Here is a 17,739-nt window from a genome sequence, read left to right on the forward strand (position 1 = left end):
AGAAGAAACTTCCGTTCACACTTAATGTAAGGCACATTCCATTCCTGTTCCTGGTAAATTCCACTGTATTTCTTTAGTGACATTTTCTACATTTGTTTCAGATCACCTAGTTCTTATCAGGTGGGTTTGGTTTATATGTAGTTTATTATTATTATTATTATTATTATTATTATTATTATTATTATTATGTTATTTTCCTTTCAAGGAAAGAGCTAGAATAACTAGTAAAAGCTCTTAATTCTACTTATGTGATTTGCAGAATTTCTTTGGCCCCGAGTTTGTGAAAATGACTGTTGAACCATTTATATCTTTGGATTTGCCACGGTCTATACTTGTAAGTAATAAAACCAAATTGTGTCTCTCTTAGAAAATAATTTCAGTCATGATATTTTTTTAAAAAACAGCTGAAATTCTTATGAAGTTTACTTTAATAGATGCCCTTTTTTTTTTCAATATAGACCAAGAAAGGGAAGAATGAGGATAGCCGAAGAAAAGTAAACATAATGCTTCTGAGTGGGCAGAGACTGGAACTGACTTGTGATACCAAAACTATATGTAAAGACGTGTTTGATATGGTGGTGGCCCATGTTGGCTTAGTGGAACATCATTTGTTTGCTTTAGCTACCCTCAAAGGTACCAAGACATTTTAAATGCAGGGTACAGTATGGAAACTTGGCACAAGTTGACTTTCTATACATGTTATGCCCACTGCCCAACCTTGTTCTCAGAGATAGTAATTACATGAACATTCAGCATCGAGAAGTAGGAGTTCAGAACTCCCTTTCTTCTTCTAACTAGATGCATTGTTTTAATAGCTTCTTAGAAGATGTCTTTTAGCATCTTCTGCACCTGACCATAAAGATTTTCCTTTGGCTTTGGCTATCTAAAAATAGATTTTGGGGCCAGCCGAGTGGCTCAGTTGGTTAAGAGCTCACTCAAGAGTGCAAGCTCTGAGCAACAGCGGTTCGATGCCTGGGCCGAGCTGAATTCCCGCTGAGCTGCCAATAAGTGGCAGGATGGCTCAGCTAAAACCAAAAAAAAAAAAAAAAAAAAAAAGATTTTTAATTGTTATCATTTTGGAGACCATTATATATGTCAGCTTCCTATATATGTACTTCAGAGATTCGTGTCCTGCTGATATCAGTTTGAATATATAACAGGACCCTATTTCTGAATCTTCGCATCAACTTCTTTAGCCTAATGTCCCAAAAATACACAATGTTTTTTTTTTTTAAGATTTTTTTTTTAATTGGGGAATTGGGGGGATGAGAACAGTGCTGGGGAATTGGGGGAAGGGGAACAGACAAGTTGCTGTCGTTTTTTTTGTTGTTGTTCTTCAATCTAGTTGTGGAGGATGTTGCTTCACTGGCCCAAGTTGGCACCATCATTGCGCTCTTCTCTGGCGAGGCAGATCAGTCGCCGGCTTCTGGATGGCCGCTCACTGTGGCTGCTGGCCGCTCACGCTGGCTGCTGGCTACACACGGTAGCCCATGGCAACCCACTGCCACAGGGACTGCAGCATACGCCGTCGCCAGCAACTCATGGCAGCCCAGCTCCAGGTTGAGCTGTTGTTCAGCATCTTAGCTGTGGAGGGCAGTGTCACTGGCCCTCATATGTGGGATCCAAACCGGGGCCCTCTGGCGTCCCAAGCGAGTTATTAACCATCGCGCCACTCGGCCGGCCCCACAGTGTCTTTTTTAAATGTTGTCAGCTGATGAATGAATACAGCCACGGAACTTTGTGACGCTCATAGCCACAGTGGTTTCAGAGCACAGCTTCAGTGAAAGCCTCTCCCATTTATCAATTACAATTGCCATAGCAGTAGAAAACTCTTTGGCATTGAACTTTAGTAAATCTTTCTTTAATAAATCATTATATTTATAAATTATTCTTTAATATTTCAGATTCCTGTTTACCTCAAAATTTAATAGAAACCTTACACAACAAAGTACCAAAATTATAGCTGAAGGATCAAATCTTCCTAAAACCCTACAAGATATGGATAATGTCTTCTTTGTCATAAGAGAAATATTTCCTTCAATTTAGTTTATTGAATTCTTGTTCTTTAAAAACTGATAATTCATTTTATAGAGTCATCCAATAAATATTCAGTTATTACCTACTGATGTTCTGTCACTTCACTAATTACAATCATAGACTAAACCAGTAATACTACCTATATGAAGATATTCAATTAAACAGAATTTCTATTTATAATACACCTAACTTCTTAAACATTCTGAATAAGTCAAATTTTCCTGAAAAATCTTTTATTTGGAGAGTGTCAATAATATTTAAATGATAACCTTAAAAAGTCAAAATAAAATGATGACTATTGTCCCTCCTAGGTTTCAGCTGGTAACGCAGTAAAGAATGGCTGATGTTTACTGAATGCTCACCATGCCACATACTTCACCAAGTATTTTATATCCATCATGTCATTTGATCCCTACAACAACCTCATAAAACAGGAATTGTAGAAATTAGCACTATCCTCATTTTACAAGCAAGAAAATTGATATCTATAAAGGTTAAATTTATTCAGTGTCACACAGATAGTAAATGTTGTGGCCAGGCGTTGAATCCAGGTCTGTGGGTCCTCAGAGCCCTCTTTCTTAAATGACTGAGCTGAGCTCTAAGCAACAGTGGTTCAATGCCCAGCCCAAGCTGAGCTGCCAACAGGTGGCAGGATGGCTCAGCTAAAAAAAAAAAAAAAAGACTGAGCCATATACCTCTCATATATGCAGCGCCTCAGAGCTCCCTGCCATGTTTGTTAACAGTCTTGTTTTATTCTCGTGTGAAACTATTTTATGCAAGTCTGACCCAAAAAAAGGACGAAATCAGAAGACAACATTAAAGGATTTTTATTTTATCTGAATCTTTTCTCATTCTGTTTTAGATAATGAATATTTTTTTGTTGATCCTGATTTGAAATTAACCAAAGTGGCCCCAGAGGGATGGAAAGAGGAACCAAAGAAAAAGAACAAAGCCACTGTCAATTTTACTTTGTTTTTCCGAATTAAATTTTTCATGGATGATGTTAGTCTGATACAGTAAGTACAAAAGAGTTTCTGTTTTTCTCTTTTTGGCTTCTGGTCTATTGCCCCTTTAGTTTACTGATAGTGAATTATTTCATTCTGATCAATGATAATGTCTTCTGTATCATAAAAGAAATATTTCCTTCAGTATAGTTTATTCAATTATTGGGCCTTCCAAGCTTAATAATAAACCATCGTGGAAACTAAACTTATATGCCAATGACAAAAATCACCCCAAGAATTCAAATTGAAAGCCTAGATGTTTTGTGTGTGTACTTATTTTTGCAGACATACTCTGACCTGTCATCAGTATTATCTTCAGCTGCGAAAAGATATCTTGGAGGAGAGGACGCACTGTGATGACGAAACCTCTTTATTGCTGGCATCCTTGGCTCTCCAGGCGGAGTACGGAGATTACCAACCAGAGGTGGCATTTATTTTTTCTCCAGAACCACTTTTGCGTTGCTGTTCTTATCCTCAGCATAATTAAAGACCAAACCTGGTTGAGGTTTATACTGTTTAAATCTGGAGATTTTTGAGGCTAGTTTGGTGCCTCAGAATGACCAAGTTTCCCGTGTGCATTGGTTATATAAAATCATGCAGTACGGGGTTTCTTCTTTTTTCTTTTTTCTTTAAATGATCCTATTTCGGGATATCTAGCACTTAACCTTCCTTCTCCCAGTTCCCAACTAATAGATAGTAGACACAGGGTTACTAGCCAAATCTGGATCAGAGGTGTCCTCTGAAACCTTCCACATAAATCCATGCAGTTATGGGCTAAGAACCTAGCAGAGCTCACAATATGAAGAGCAGACGTTGAAGGCCGAATGTTCCTGAATATAAGGGGGTCTAAAAGGGCAAGAGACTGTACCACTTAAACAGCATCCTTCACAGCATTAATCCTTAACTATAGTGACATTTGGACCTTGATTGTTGGCCTCTCAAGCTTGTCAATCAGTTCAGTCATTCTGCCTCACTGAATAAAAGAGAAAGACTGATGCATTTTCTCTAAAATTCCTCAGAGAGAAGTATACATAGAAATAGTTTATCTCTTGGTCGAGGCAAGAACTTTAAGAGGAAGAAGACAAACAGAATTGCTTACAAAAACATTTTCCTTTCTAGGTTCATGGGGTGTCTTATTTTAGACTGGAGCATTATTTGCCTCCCAGAGTGATGGAGAAGCTCGATTTATCCTACGTTAAAGAAGAGTTGCCCAAATTGCACAATACCTATGTGGGAGCTTCTGAAAAAGAGACAGAGTTAGAGTTTTTAAAGGTAAGCATGCGAGATGACAAATGAGAAGCTTTGTGTATTGTTCAAAGCAAGAATGAAGTGTTGGAGGGCATACATGTAAAAGCTCTCATTTCATTTATTCCTGACAAAAACCGTGGTGCTTTAATTCTCATTTTGTAAAAGAGGGAACTGAGGCTCAAAGAGGAAATGTGATGTCCCCACAGCCAAGGGCTGTTGTATGGGGCAAAAGTGTGATATGAACTCATATCTCTCTGGCTTATGGATTCCATATTTTTATCCTGCTCCATACTCTTGGAATCAAGATAGATTATAAAGATGAAACAATTGAATTTTGTGACTGTCTGAATATGTGAGGCACGTTTGTACTGATTCTAGAGTTGTTTGCCTTCATTTTTTTCTCAAAAGCTTTAAAATTCAATTATGTCCTTTAAAAATGGTCTTTCTACTAATGCCAAGTAATTCACATAGGGGAAGGGGATCAGAAAAATTTGCTTATGGTTCCAATTCTGCCACCAGCTTCCTATGAGACCTCAAATAAATAGTAGTGCATTTTTTTTTAACGATTTTTGGGGGAATTGGGGGAGGGGAACAGCATTGGGGAATCCGGGAAGGGGAACAGACAAGTTGCTGTCTTTGGTTCTTCAGTCTAGTTGTGGAGGACATTGCTTCACTGGCCCATGTTGGTATTATCATTGCATTCTTCCCGGGTGAGGCAGATCGGTCACCGGCCATTGGATGGCTGCTCAGGGCAGCTCACGGCAGCTGCTAGCCAGCCCCACTGCAGCCTACGCTGTCGCCAGCGACTCACAGCAGCCCAGCTCCAAGTTGAGCTGTTGTTCACTATCTTAGTTGTAGAGGGCAGTGTCACTGGCCCTCATATGTGGGATCCGAACCAGGGCCCTGCTGCTCAGAGCTGACGTCCAAAGCCAACTCCTAACCAACGTGCCACTCAGCCGGCCCAATCGTAGTGTTATTTTTGAACAGGAAAGATGGCACTATGTAAAATTCCAATAACAAATACAAGATAGTATTCTATTGAAAAGAGAAACTTCCAGAACAATACCCTGTTCCAGCTCCCTAGGATGTAACAGTATACCCTCCGTTTGCTGCTATATATTGAAGGGAGCCAAGTTTCCAAGCCCTACAAATATCTATGAAGGGGTTTCATTCACAGACTTACACCACCCTTAACCTAAGATTCATGGTAAGAAAGGCAAGGTGGTTTGTTTTGGTTAAGATGAGTCTACATTTAAAGACTTTAAATTATGTACATATGTTTTTCCTCAGTTATTGCATTTTTATACTTGCAAGAAGTAAATATCAAGTTATATTTTTATTAACAAAGGTAGAAGGCAGATTAACAGAGTGGAAAGTATTTTCAAGGGGATTTGCAGTCAGACAGTCTTGCTTGCATTTGAATTCTTATTTCAACCACCTGAGTGAACTAGGACAATGTATTTTACCGTATTTGCCGGCGTATAAGACGATTTTTTGGCGCTGAAAAATATGCCTCCAAGTGGGGGGTCATCTTATACGCCAGGTACACTTCAGATAGACTGCCCATAGTGCTTGCCCCGTGCCATAGTGGCCTCCCGATGCCCACCCACTTCATTCCACATACCGTTCAGGCATCAGCAGCGCTGCTGGGTGTATGCTCGGCTGTTATGCGATTTTGCTGTTATGTGATTTTACCACACTCGCAAAATCGCACACAGCCGACCATATAACAAACTCTGTATTTTGAGTGGAAATGTTAGGGGGTCGTCTTATACGCCGAGTCGTCTTATACGCTGGCAAATATGGTACCTCTCTGAGCTTTAGTTTTTCCCCATAAGTAGCATGCTTAATGCATACTAGGCTGCCCTGTTCCTTCTAATAATATATCCTGTTACTCTTTTTCTCTTTAATTTAGCATCTTCTAAGATTTTTTTTAACCTAGGTTTTTTTTTAATCTTATTAATCTACTCTTCTAAGGTTACTCTCCTGCCATATATCAGATTGCCTTTGAAAAGCTGTAAATATGCTTTATTGTCATATAATTTACATGCGGTAAAATTTACCACTTTTCAGTGTTCGATTCTATGAGCGCTAAGAAATACATATAGTTGAGCAACCCCCTCCACAATCATGATGATGAACCAGGGTTAGCCAACTGTGGCTTGCCTATTTTGTAAATGAAGTTCTATTGGAACCTGGCCATGCTCATTGGTTCCCTTGAAAGAAAAACTTTGCCAATCCCTCATATAGCATATTTCTAACACTAAAAATTTCCTTCGTGTCCTTTTGCAGTAAATCCCCTCCCACTACCCCTAGCCCCTAGCCCCTGGCAACTACTGATCTGCATTCTATCAACATAGTTTTTTTTCTTTTTTCTTTTCTAGAATTTCATATAAATATCATATATTGTGTAAGCTTCTGTGTCTCACTCCTTTTACTTAGAATAATACTTTTGAGATTCATCCATATTATTGGGTGAAATAAGGGTTGAGATTCATTTTCTTGGCATCACTTGTTGAAAAGACAATCCTGTCTATATTAAACTACATTGGTGCAACTTCTGTATGTTTATGTCATCTTTTACCAAGCTGTATGGTATTATTCCACTAGGTCTGCCAAAGGCTGACAGAATATGGAGTTCATTTTCACCGGGTGCACCCTGAGAAAAAGTCACAAACTGGAATATTACTTGGAGTCTGTTCTAAAGGCGTCCTTGTGTTTGAGGTCCACAATGGAGTTCGCACATTGGTCCTTCGCTTCCCCTGGAGGGAAACCAAGAAGATTTCTTTTTCGGTATGTCCAGTTTAAACCCTTTTGATTATATATTAAAATAGTTGTGGTCAATTTCAAATGTAGCATATTAATTGACTTTCCTTACGTAAACTGTATGCCCTATCATTCAGTAGGGCTAATATGTCTTAAGACCATTTCACTCTTCTTTCTTAGCTGTAGGAAGTATTATTGAGGTTTTATTTGCTTTTGATTTTCTCAGGAGGTGAATTTTAAAAGAATATTGTACATTCCTAGCTGGTTACATGCTCAATTAACTTCAGTTAAATTGCAACCAACTTGACTTCTCTGTTAATTCAGAACTTATTCTAGGTACTAACTTCTCACATGGAGAAACCTCTGTAATGTATTTAAGATAGATTATTATCTGAACCCCAGGGAACTTGGACTTGCTCAGTATTAGGTCCCTTACAGTGACTGTATTTGAATCCCAGTGGTCCAGAGATCAACTGGATTTTATGAACTAGTCCCAGAACTTTCTGCAGTTTTACTTTTTAGTAAATACTCTCAATGTATACTCTCAATGTTTAGTGTATACTCTCAATGGACATAAAGTTAGAAAAGTGATTTTTAGAAAATCATGTTTATGAAAGATAATGAGCTATATAATGCCATATTTTGATTCTGGACGTAGTTGGAGTATCTGAGCATTGAAATGGAATTGGCAAACCCCAGAGATGAATCAAAAATATGTTTAGGTATTTGTTTTCCTACTGGTATTCAGGAACTACTGTCATCTTTAGTTTATATATTTGGGCTGAAATATGGTCTCACCAGAACAATGTTTATCAGTCAAGGTCCCGACTGAGTAGATAATCTTCAACCTAGAGACTTTTGAAATCAGTTCTAGACTTAATGGTTAATTGGTTGGTTTCCTATGAAACCCAGAGGCACCACTAAGATTACCAGATAATAGTACTTTCTCTAAGGAAAGCCAGACCTTCCTTATCTTTTCAAGAGTGTCAAGACCAGGAACTTAACCTGGATTTAATTTACCTTCCCCAGTGGAAATACTAGCTGAGCAAGTATCTGGAGGAAACCAAGATTAATTAAATACAGTTTGAATTTAGACCAGTTTTGAAAGTCAACAAATCAGATAATCATCCAGCATTCAGCTCTCTGTCATTTGCCAAGATGTAACCCCAGCCCTGCCATATATAGAACTAGCTATGATTAGCTCATTTTTAAAGATCTCCAGTAGTAGAGAATAGACCACTTTCCAGTGCAAACTGTTGCTATGTTTAACTTATTTACCCGAAGTGCTTTCTCTAACACAGAGCTCTTGTTTTTAACCCTCTTTTTTTCCTTCCACCAGCCTCTGGGGAGACGGAAACGTCACCCTTCGCTCTTCTCATCTCTCACAACTGAATTTTGTTTTTATTACATTATATATTTTTATAGCTGGTTTCTATTTAGACAAATGGTACTGGTTTTATATTTACAGTTGTGATACAAAGGTTCTGTAAGTGAATATAAGTAAGCAAAGTCAATTTTAAAAATTTATAAATAAACAAGGCCAGAAATTATGAAGATGGCGCCTGCATGAATGAAGTTTGAGCAACACTGTTATTGTGCCTCTTGTGAGCCTACCAAATTTGACGTTTCTGTGCCAATTTTTCATTTGAAGTAAAGACAAGGGGCACGGAGTAGAGAGAATAATTTGCACAGTGGAACAAGCCAAGAGCTAGAGTAACATCTAACTGGACTTAAGCAATTCTCCAGCGATGTTAGACTTAGATCCCCGGCATGCTGAATGCTAGTCTTCTAAGGGATACAGATGACCTTCAAGCCTCACCACATAGGTCATGACATTTCGGGATGCCCTCTTACATAAGAGACGTTTGTTTTTCAAGAAACATCAGGGAGATGAGACTGATTTGTGGTTCTCCCCCCTTTCCCTGAATATGGCAAGTATCACAATCTCTATATATTGATGTGTTCATCTTTCAGCCCAGCAATTACATTGCCCATTTCCTCTCCATGTCCACATTTTCTTTTCACTTCCCATAACTTCCATCCTGGCCTTCATGCCACCAAGATTCTTCTAGACTGAATCACAGCTCTCATTATTATATAGTAATAAACGAATTTTTGTTTAACTTCATTTTCTTTACCCAAAGGAGTAGACCACATATTTCTTGTAATTTCTCTTTCAAATAGTTTGGTATTTGTAAACATTGCAGTAATTCAAAATAGCAATAATCTCATTAAAGGAAACTGTTTCCCTTGCTGGCGTCTGGTGTACAGTTGAATTCAGGCTATAATTTCTGAAAAGTGGCAAATGATATTAATTTCATTTATTTCCTGAATTTGTAATAATACAGGGCTATTTTTTCTATATTGATATTAAATGCAGGTCAAGGAATACTCATGCCTAATAATGTGAAATAAAAATAATATCTACTTATTAATTGTTGTTTATAGAATTTGGTCATGTAATAAAAGTGATAGAAAAGCATCCTAATTATTCCTACCCCTGCTTAATATTGTAGAAAAAGAAAATCACATTGCAGAATACCTCAGATGGAATCAAACATGCCTTCCAGACAGACAACAGTAAGGTATGTCAGTACCTGCTGCACCTCTGCTCTTCCCAGCATAAGTTCCAGCTGCAGATGAGAGCAAGACAGAGCAACCAAGATGCCCAAGATATTGGTAAGAAGAAGCAAACTAGGATAGATGATTCCAGGGTATGTGCATGGTTTTTGCCACAAATTTTAAAAGAAATTTTAGTTTGCCTATTGAGGATGAAAATTACAAGGTACAAAAAAGTTAAGTGACCAAGTCAAGTTTATAAAGATGTCGCAAATGAAGCCAACACATCAACTTCATGTTCATTTTGAAAACAGCACCACAGATCAGTCAGGGAATAACTGTGGAAATGTCTGTTTTGTGCTTAGGACTAGGCTAGCTAATGTACATATTATAAAAGTTTGGATCATATTTTCTATCCATAGTACACTTATACACTATTTGGGAAGGTAAGACCAACATACATGAAACAATAATACACAACAGAGGGTCAAGGTTTTACTAACAGGTTGTATCATGTAGATTCTATGGTCCGCACTACAAGAGGAGAAGGAGATCAGAGGCTAGAGAACTTGAGCAGTGGCAGTTGAATTGGAATTTGAAGGACAAAAATAATTAAGCAATTTGAAGATAAATGGAAAGGCTTTCCAGACGAGGGAAAGAACATGGGAAAGAGGCAGGGGCAAGCGGAGGACGCGCCCAGCACAGTGAAGTTACACCGTAATAGCTGTAGGGATGGCAGATTTCCCACCTGTTACTTATTCTGAGACTAAGATAAATAACCACAGTACCACGTAAATGGTCAGGAGAGTGGTTTCAGTTCCTTCTAAAAAGGAACCAGCAGAAGAAACTAATTCCGCTCTGAAAAATATACCTCAGTCAAAACAGAAATATGTAAAAGTTATTCCAAAAGACCATATGTAGAAATTAAAGTTATACAAAATCTAGTTCTGCCTAATAAATTCTTACAGACTTCAGTGAAACACTCTGAAGAATTTTGTTAAAAAATTGAATGGGATATCACTTACGACCTTGTGCAGCGGAGCTCTGTGAATTCTTTATCCAAACTTTCTCAGGTGCTGAAATCTTACAGAAAATATATTCCCCGTAGAATCAGAGTGGGGTGATGGCAACCTATGAATAGATGTTTGTCAGCCTTGCAAAATCATGACGGTAGGGACTGTATGTTTATTAAAAATGAAGATTCCTAGGGGCCGGCTGAGTGGCTCAGTTGGTTAAGAGCTTGCTCAAGAGTGAGAGCTCTGAGCAACAGGGTCGCTGGTTTGATTCCCGACCCAAGCTGAGCTGCCCCTGAGCTGCGAACAGGTGGCAGGATGGCTCAGCTAAAAAAAAAAATGATTCCAGAAACCTACCGGAAACTTGATGAATCCCAATGTTTGGGCATCAGGTCCCTGCAACCTGCACTTTAATAGGCTTTTCTCAGTAATGATGTTAATGCATGCTAAGATATGGTAACTACTGCTGTAAAGTAATCTCATTATTCCTTTTCTTTGCTCTGCTAAAAAATGTATGCTCTTATATATTTTCAAAGTATAGTGAAATATCAGCCTTATTAGAGGGAGTTATACTTGGATTAATATTCTGTTCAGTATAAATGAGAATTGAGCAACTGAAGGTTGTTACATCATTATAGAGGTGGTACAGTGTGCTATCGTGAAAAGAGTCACGATGGAGCCAGCTTTCCATCCTCAACAGTTCTTATACTGAAGAACAATATAGTGTGGCACTTAAGAGCATGAAATATGGATGCAGAGTGCCGGTGTTCAAACATGGCTTTGTTACTTAGAAGCTCTGACACTTTGGGCAGGCTACTTAAACTTAACTCTGCTTTAGTTCCCCATCTGTAAAATGATTATCATAATGATAACATGTGCATCATACGGTTGTTGTGAAGATGAAGTGAAATCATACAGTAGAGTACCTTAAACGTGCCTGGCATAGCGTAAATACTGAATAAATATTCATTATTGTCATCACCATCGTCAACATCGTTTTAGCACTGTTATCACCAGTAGTCGTAGTAGCAGTGGCAGTGGCAGTACTGGTGCCACTTTTTGGAGTCTCGTTTTCTTCATCCACAAAGAGGGAGTGCTTTCTGTGTCACACATGTTTGCCCCTAGGAATCCATCAGCTGTGTATCCTGAACTCATATGTGAAAGCACTTTAAGATGGTATTATCTTACATTTTTTCCCCCAGGTGTTGTTAAACTTCCAAAGCAATTATTTTTCTGCTTAGAATCGTCTTAGAAGTAGCTGCCTGCCTACTTAACTATCTGTATTAGACTACTGGTATTGTCTATAGGAAGTTAAAGTATGTTACCTACCTCCTTAGTGTCATAGTGTATTGGTGCTAGAAAGAACCTTAGAAGCTAGTAAGTCCAAATTTTTTCTGAATGGGAGAAACAGGTTCAGAGAAGAAAGTGGCTCACCTAACCTTAGAGTTAGAGGTCAAACAAGGCTAGAACCCTGATCTCTTAATGCTAATCCAGTACTCTTTCTAGGTAATGAGTTCCCTGAAAACTAACTTGCATGGAATTAAATTAAGATTAATAATCATTTATTGAGCACTAACTACTTGTAAGAGCTGGGTGCTGTGGGATAACAGAAATGAAGCCCCTCTCCTCAAGAGCATACCATTAAGTTGATGATGTAAGGAATTACAACACAAATGGAGGTTAGGAAGTGTGGGGTGCAGACTGTGTGGAACTAGCGAGCCTTTGAGTTCAAATTTGAAACATTACTATTAGGATGTAAGCTCATTCTAATGTTGTTTTTTTCACATCCTGGCCATGTTGGAGTCCTTTCAGGTGAAAGGCAGTAGGCCAGACTAGGTAGCTGGATGGTTTATTATCCCATTCCATGAACATATGCAGTATTTTAAGTCCTACTCAGTAGTAAACTATGAATGGATTTGAATAGCATAATCCTTGATGTTTAATAAAACAGATACATCCTAAACTGAACTGGCTGTCCCTATTCCTGCCATAGTTTGGTCTACCTTTTCCTTAAGGGTGAAGAATCTATCGGGTATGAAGATATTTCCTCATAATTGAATCTGTGTAAGACTCAGTTTTGCATCTTTTAGTAAAGTCTATTATCAAAGTAAAAATAGAAATAATGTTATCTGCCCTAATAAAAACTCTGTTTTAGGCTAAAGATCATTCGGGGAAGTTTTAAGCCATAGTCTTTTTTTTTTTTTTTATCGTGTTTTAAGTTGGTGTCCACTTCTACTTCAGCAAAAGAATGTTGAATTTTCCTGGTGACAATGAGACATGTTTATTTAAACTTCATCCTGATGCATGAATATTAAAAACCTTCAGTATTTTCCTATCTCTGTATGCCTGAGATGAAATATTGATTATTAATCTTAGGAATTAGAAGATAATGAAACAGAATCTAAAAATCTAAGTCAGCAACAGTTGACATTTTCTTTTTAAAAGAAAGTTTTCGCAGCTGTTTTACTTAGTGGTCAAGTTGTATTCTGTTAAAGTGTGACACGGGGTTGATACTTTGCATGGTGGGCAGCAAACGGGTGCCTTGTGATGTGGGTTACTAATGCATGAACAACTAAATCATTTGAAATTCTGTGCTCCTGGTCCATTATTTACATGAAAGGATTTTGATGCTAAAATTGTGTGATGTAGTGCTTTTTTGTTAATAGCCTCAACTGTTCAAAAGCTGCAAGTGACTGCCATGACATTGGTTCTCCAACACAGAATAGCCAAGCACTTGTTACAAAGTTACCTCTAAACTTAGCCTCTAAAAGAAGCCCTTGGATCTATGTTTAGGAGTAAAAGCAATTTAAGCAGGAAAAGAACTCCTTGATCATGTTAATTACCAGAAACTAAGAGAAAGAAGACAAGTAATATTTGATTCTCCCACGACTCTGTGCCTCAGTTAAATCATGCGAAGTCACCAAGGTGGATGGTGGGATTGGCATAGTAACGAAATTACAAAATAAATAATTTGCCTAAAAGGATTTTTTCCCTTTGTTAACAGTTTTATTGAGATATAATTAACACACCCTATAATCCAGCCACTTAAAGTGTACAATTCAGTGGTTTTTAGTATATTCACAGAATTTTGCAACCATCAGCTTTTAAAAATGTTAATAATCAGGAACTTGTTCTCTGGGCAGCGTGCTCTGCGCAGCTTCTTTTTAAGGCACGGTCTCACCATGTCGGCCTATGGAGGTTTCGTCTTCCCTCTCCCCATCCTTGGTTTGCTGGTATTTTAGCAGATGCACTACTTAGGGTTGAACATTTCTCTGTCAAATATCATTCTCATTTCTAACTGGAACTCATAATTGGGAACTTGGGGTCAGCAAGCCTGAAGCCCCCAAACATTATTGAATCCAAGGGAATCATTAGATGAAGTAGGAAACGCTGACCGGGCCCTGGATGTGAGAAAGCTACAAGGATGGAGAGATGGTATGAAAACCAAGAGCTTCCAACCTCTTTTTCAAGTCCTTGATTGCCACACCCTGGCAGCTACCTACTTACCCTGGCAGTCAAAACGATTAAAACTGCATGCTGTATTTTATTTATTAAAGTAACTCTTCTCATAAAGGTACTGCGGTGTTCCCATCGTGTAAAGCAATCCTGTTTCCTTGTAGAGAGAGCTTCGTTTAGGAGCCTGAATCTCCAAGCAGAGTCCGTTAGAGGATTTACTATGGGACGAGCCATCAGCACTGGCAGCCTGGCCAGCAGCACCCTCAACAAACTTGCCGTCCGACCCCTGTCAGTGCAAGCTGAGATTCTGAAGAGGCTCTCCTGCTCAGAGCTGTCGCTTTACCAGCCCCTGCAAAACAGTGCAAAAGAGAAGAGTGACAAAGCTTCCTGGGAGGAAAAGCCTAGAGGGATGAGTAAATCGTATCACGATCTCAGTCAGGCCTCTCTCTTTCCTCATCGGAAAAATGTCATTGTTAACATGGAATCGCCACCACAAAGCATTGCGGAGTTGGTAGGAAAACCATTTCACCAGATGGCAAGATCTGATACAGAGTCTCTGGCAGGATTCACAAAGCTTAATAAGTAAGAACCTAACGGCCTAACCCAAACTCCCTGTTTGTAAAATCTGCATTTCATACATTTGTTTTTTGTCTTGATGTTTTATTATTTTCACCTTTTTTTTTTTTTTTTTTACATTGACACTTGCCCGTCCTACTTTCCTTTTCCCTCTTTAGCGCAAAGTCTGTTGCAAGCTTAAATAGAAGTCCTGAAAGGAGGAAACATGAATCAGACTCCTCATCTTTTGAAGACCCTGGTCAAGCATATGTTATAGGTCAGCATAAACAAGCTTACCTTCTTTCTCCCATACCTCATGCTCATAGTGAAGTGAACAAGATAATGTGATTTACCAAGGAATTCTTTGGGGTCCTATGTCCTAATTGCAAAACTTGTTTGTGACTATAAAATTTTAGGCCGCTTAAAATGCACCAAGTCAAATCAAAAATTGACTTAACGAGTGATTGCTCCGTGGCACAGACTATTTATTGCTTAGCTTTCTCTCAATGGCAGTTAAAAGCCTTGACAGTCTTAACGAGAGAACCTGGACAGGCTGGTACCGCGGCTTCGGAGATCCTTTCTTTGGATTTTCCTTCCAAGCCTGTGAGAGTAGACTCCACTAATGCTTTCTTTTCTGAAGAAAGGTTTATTTAGGGTACTTTCAGCTTAACATGAATGGAATTATCTCTAAAAACAGATAATTTTATGAATGTGCTATAGTTGATAGGTAGAAATTCTTAGTTAAGTTTTTCAAATTTCTCCCAGCTTGCAGAGGCCTCTTAATTATTTAAGTCTAGAAGTTGTGTGTCTTTATAAACACACACTACCTTATGAGATAAATAGTTCGGGTTTCCTGTTGCTTTATGCAGCTTAAAATGGAAAAGCATTGGAATCGGTCTTTCAGAAGAGTAGGTATTTAAGCAACGAGGTCTGAATGATAACTCAAAATAGGAAATAGCTGGGGAGACAAAAAGGAAACAAGGATAATCTCTTCTGCTCTTGTTTAACCAAATAATACTGATTAACTTTCCCTTAGACCAACGTTTGATCATTGAACCTCTAATTACACAAAGCTAGAAAGTAGTATTTTCTCATCCTGTAAATGGATTGAGGATATGTGGAGCAAATGAAGTCAAAAGAGAACTCTACATTATAGTTGATAAATATCTATAGAAAGCAACATTACTTTATTAAGGTAGGCTTCTACAACTTTCAGAGATTATACTGTCATCAATTTAAATTGATTTTAAAAAAAACTTTAAACAGATAAAAGGCAAGATTTCATTCTATAGGTCACCTTATGTGTTAAAAGTAGCCCAAGGAGACACTGATTCAATCTTTTTAGAAAACATTTTTCAAAATACATTCACTGTACTGGGATTTGTTATATAGTCTAAGCTATTTTCATTAGGAAGCTTTTGGTCTACATAAAAATTTGTCACATTACCAGATGTAGAGTAATAAATATTCTGTAGAAAAACAGATGAAATACAGCTCACCCATGAAAATTTATTTTCTGCATTTGTTTTTAAGATTATTCATTCTTATTGAATATTGTATTTTCTTTTACCATTTGAACAAATGTTTTCAAAATTCATTTCGGTTCATCATTTCATATTTGGCATATCAAAATGTCATTGTCAGAAACAATACATTTGTTTTTAAATTAATTCTGCAAAACAAGTTGATGTGCTTAACTTGAACATTAAAAATGGTAAATAAGCCCATGTGGGAAGACATATTATTCTGAGCGTAAATAAGAGAAAATGTTGCTGCCTTAATGTTTTATTGCTTTTTATGAATTTATCAGATAAAAATTCAATATCTAGTATCTAACCATTTTATAAGCTGTCTAATTAATTTAATTTATACCACAGGAATGACTTTGCATAGTTCTGGAAATTCTTCATCCCAAGTACCCTTAAAAGAAAATGGTAGGTTTATAAAATGTTTTTCCCCTCATTTCCATCATATCTTTTCTCTTGTATTTTATGAGATAGTCTTAGAGCTAGTAATGAAGAGTCTCCAATTCCATGCCAAGGATTTAGGCCTTACATTGGAGTCAAAGGAGAATTGTATTTTGTAGCATCATAGTGATGTGATGGGACCTGTAAAGTAGGCTAATGTTGATGAATTAGAGAAATGACAAATTAAAGATAAGGACACTAACGGGGAAGCTAAGATAGTAGTTCAGGTGAGAGATAATTTTGATTAAAAAGAGTTTTAACTGAGGCAGTTATTTTAAAGGGATGCTTGAGCTGAATCTTGAAATAAAAGGAGGATTTATTTGGGCTGAATGGTGTGGATAAGCATTCCAGACCAAGGACATAGTGTGATCAGAGAAATGTGAAATGTGGGAAGATAACAGATTCAGGGAACTGCAATCTGTTATCACAACGTGGAGGCATGTGCGTGTAAGGGTGAAGCACAGGAATACACAGGGACTAGTTTTGAGTCTTATCTTCAATACTGGGGGAAGAATTTGAAGACTGAAAATGTTGAGATTTATAGTTAAGAAAAAGACTAAGAAGAAACAAAGTTATAGGAAGAAACTTTGTGCAGTAACTTGAAAGGCAGTGGATTCAAAATTTTTAGAATTCTGATGCAAAATACTTTCATGTACATTATCTTGTTTCATCTTCCTAACACCTTTCATAGGTAGAAGAATGTGTTATTACTATGCATATGGTGCTTTCTTCCAAAAATGTTTTAAATCTTACCCTCAAACTCTTGAAGTTGAAATCATCAGAAGTCTAATGAGAAAGAATGCTAATCAAATGTGTTAATATAGTTAAACTTGATGAAGCTTTAAGTTTAGTTCTAATTTTCCTGACAACCAAAGCAAAAAATCAAGACATAAGAATAGGCTGAACCATATGAATCTGTTTTTGGAGATCAAAACCATCAAACACCAGGGAGCTATTTTGTATAATTCTTATTCTCTAATAGAAATACACACACCAGGGCCGGCCGAGTGGTGCGTTGGTTAAGAGCTGGCTTGGGACGCCAGAGGGCCCCGGTTCGGATCCCATACATGAGGGCCAGTGACACTGCCCTCTACAGCTAAGATGCTGAACAACAGCTCAACCTGGAGCTGGGCT

General features: G+C 37.8%; 1 protein-coding gene across 1 annotated transcript in view; it reads left to right on the forward strand.

The window, feature by feature from the left end:
• The window catches only part of PTPN13 (protein tyrosine phosphatase non-receptor type 13), a 191,291-nt gene that overhangs the window by 116,575 nt on the left and 56,977 nt on the right, over positions 1-17,739 (forward strand). Inside the window, exons 11-20 of the mRNA XM_019668070.1 lie at positions 260-334; positions 459-633; positions 2,900-3,053; positions 3,327-3,465; positions 4,161-4,313; positions 6,900-7,082; positions 9,572-9,734; positions 14,248-14,665; positions 14,818-14,915; positions 16,516-16,572. Of these exons, the coding sequence (XP_019523615.1) occupies positions 260-334; positions 459-633; positions 2,900-3,053; positions 3,327-3,465; positions 4,161-4,313; positions 6,900-7,082; positions 9,572-9,734; positions 14,248-14,665; positions 14,818-14,915; positions 16,516-16,572 (1,615 nt within the window). The remainder of the gene's footprint in view (positions 1-259; positions 335-458; positions 634-2,899; positions 3,054-3,326; positions 3,466-4,160; positions 4,314-6,899; positions 7,083-9,571; positions 9,735-14,247; positions 14,666-14,817; positions 14,916-16,515; positions 16,573-17,739) is intronic.

The sequence above is a fragment of the Hipposideros armiger genome, unplaced genomic scaffold, assembly GCF_001890085.2.
Source record: "Hipposideros armiger isolate ML-2016 unplaced genomic scaffold, ASM189008v1 scaffold_515, whole genome shotgun sequence".
Classification (NCBI taxonomy): domain Eukaryota; kingdom Metazoa; phylum Chordata; class Mammalia; order Chiroptera; family Hipposideridae; genus Hipposideros; species Hipposideros armiger.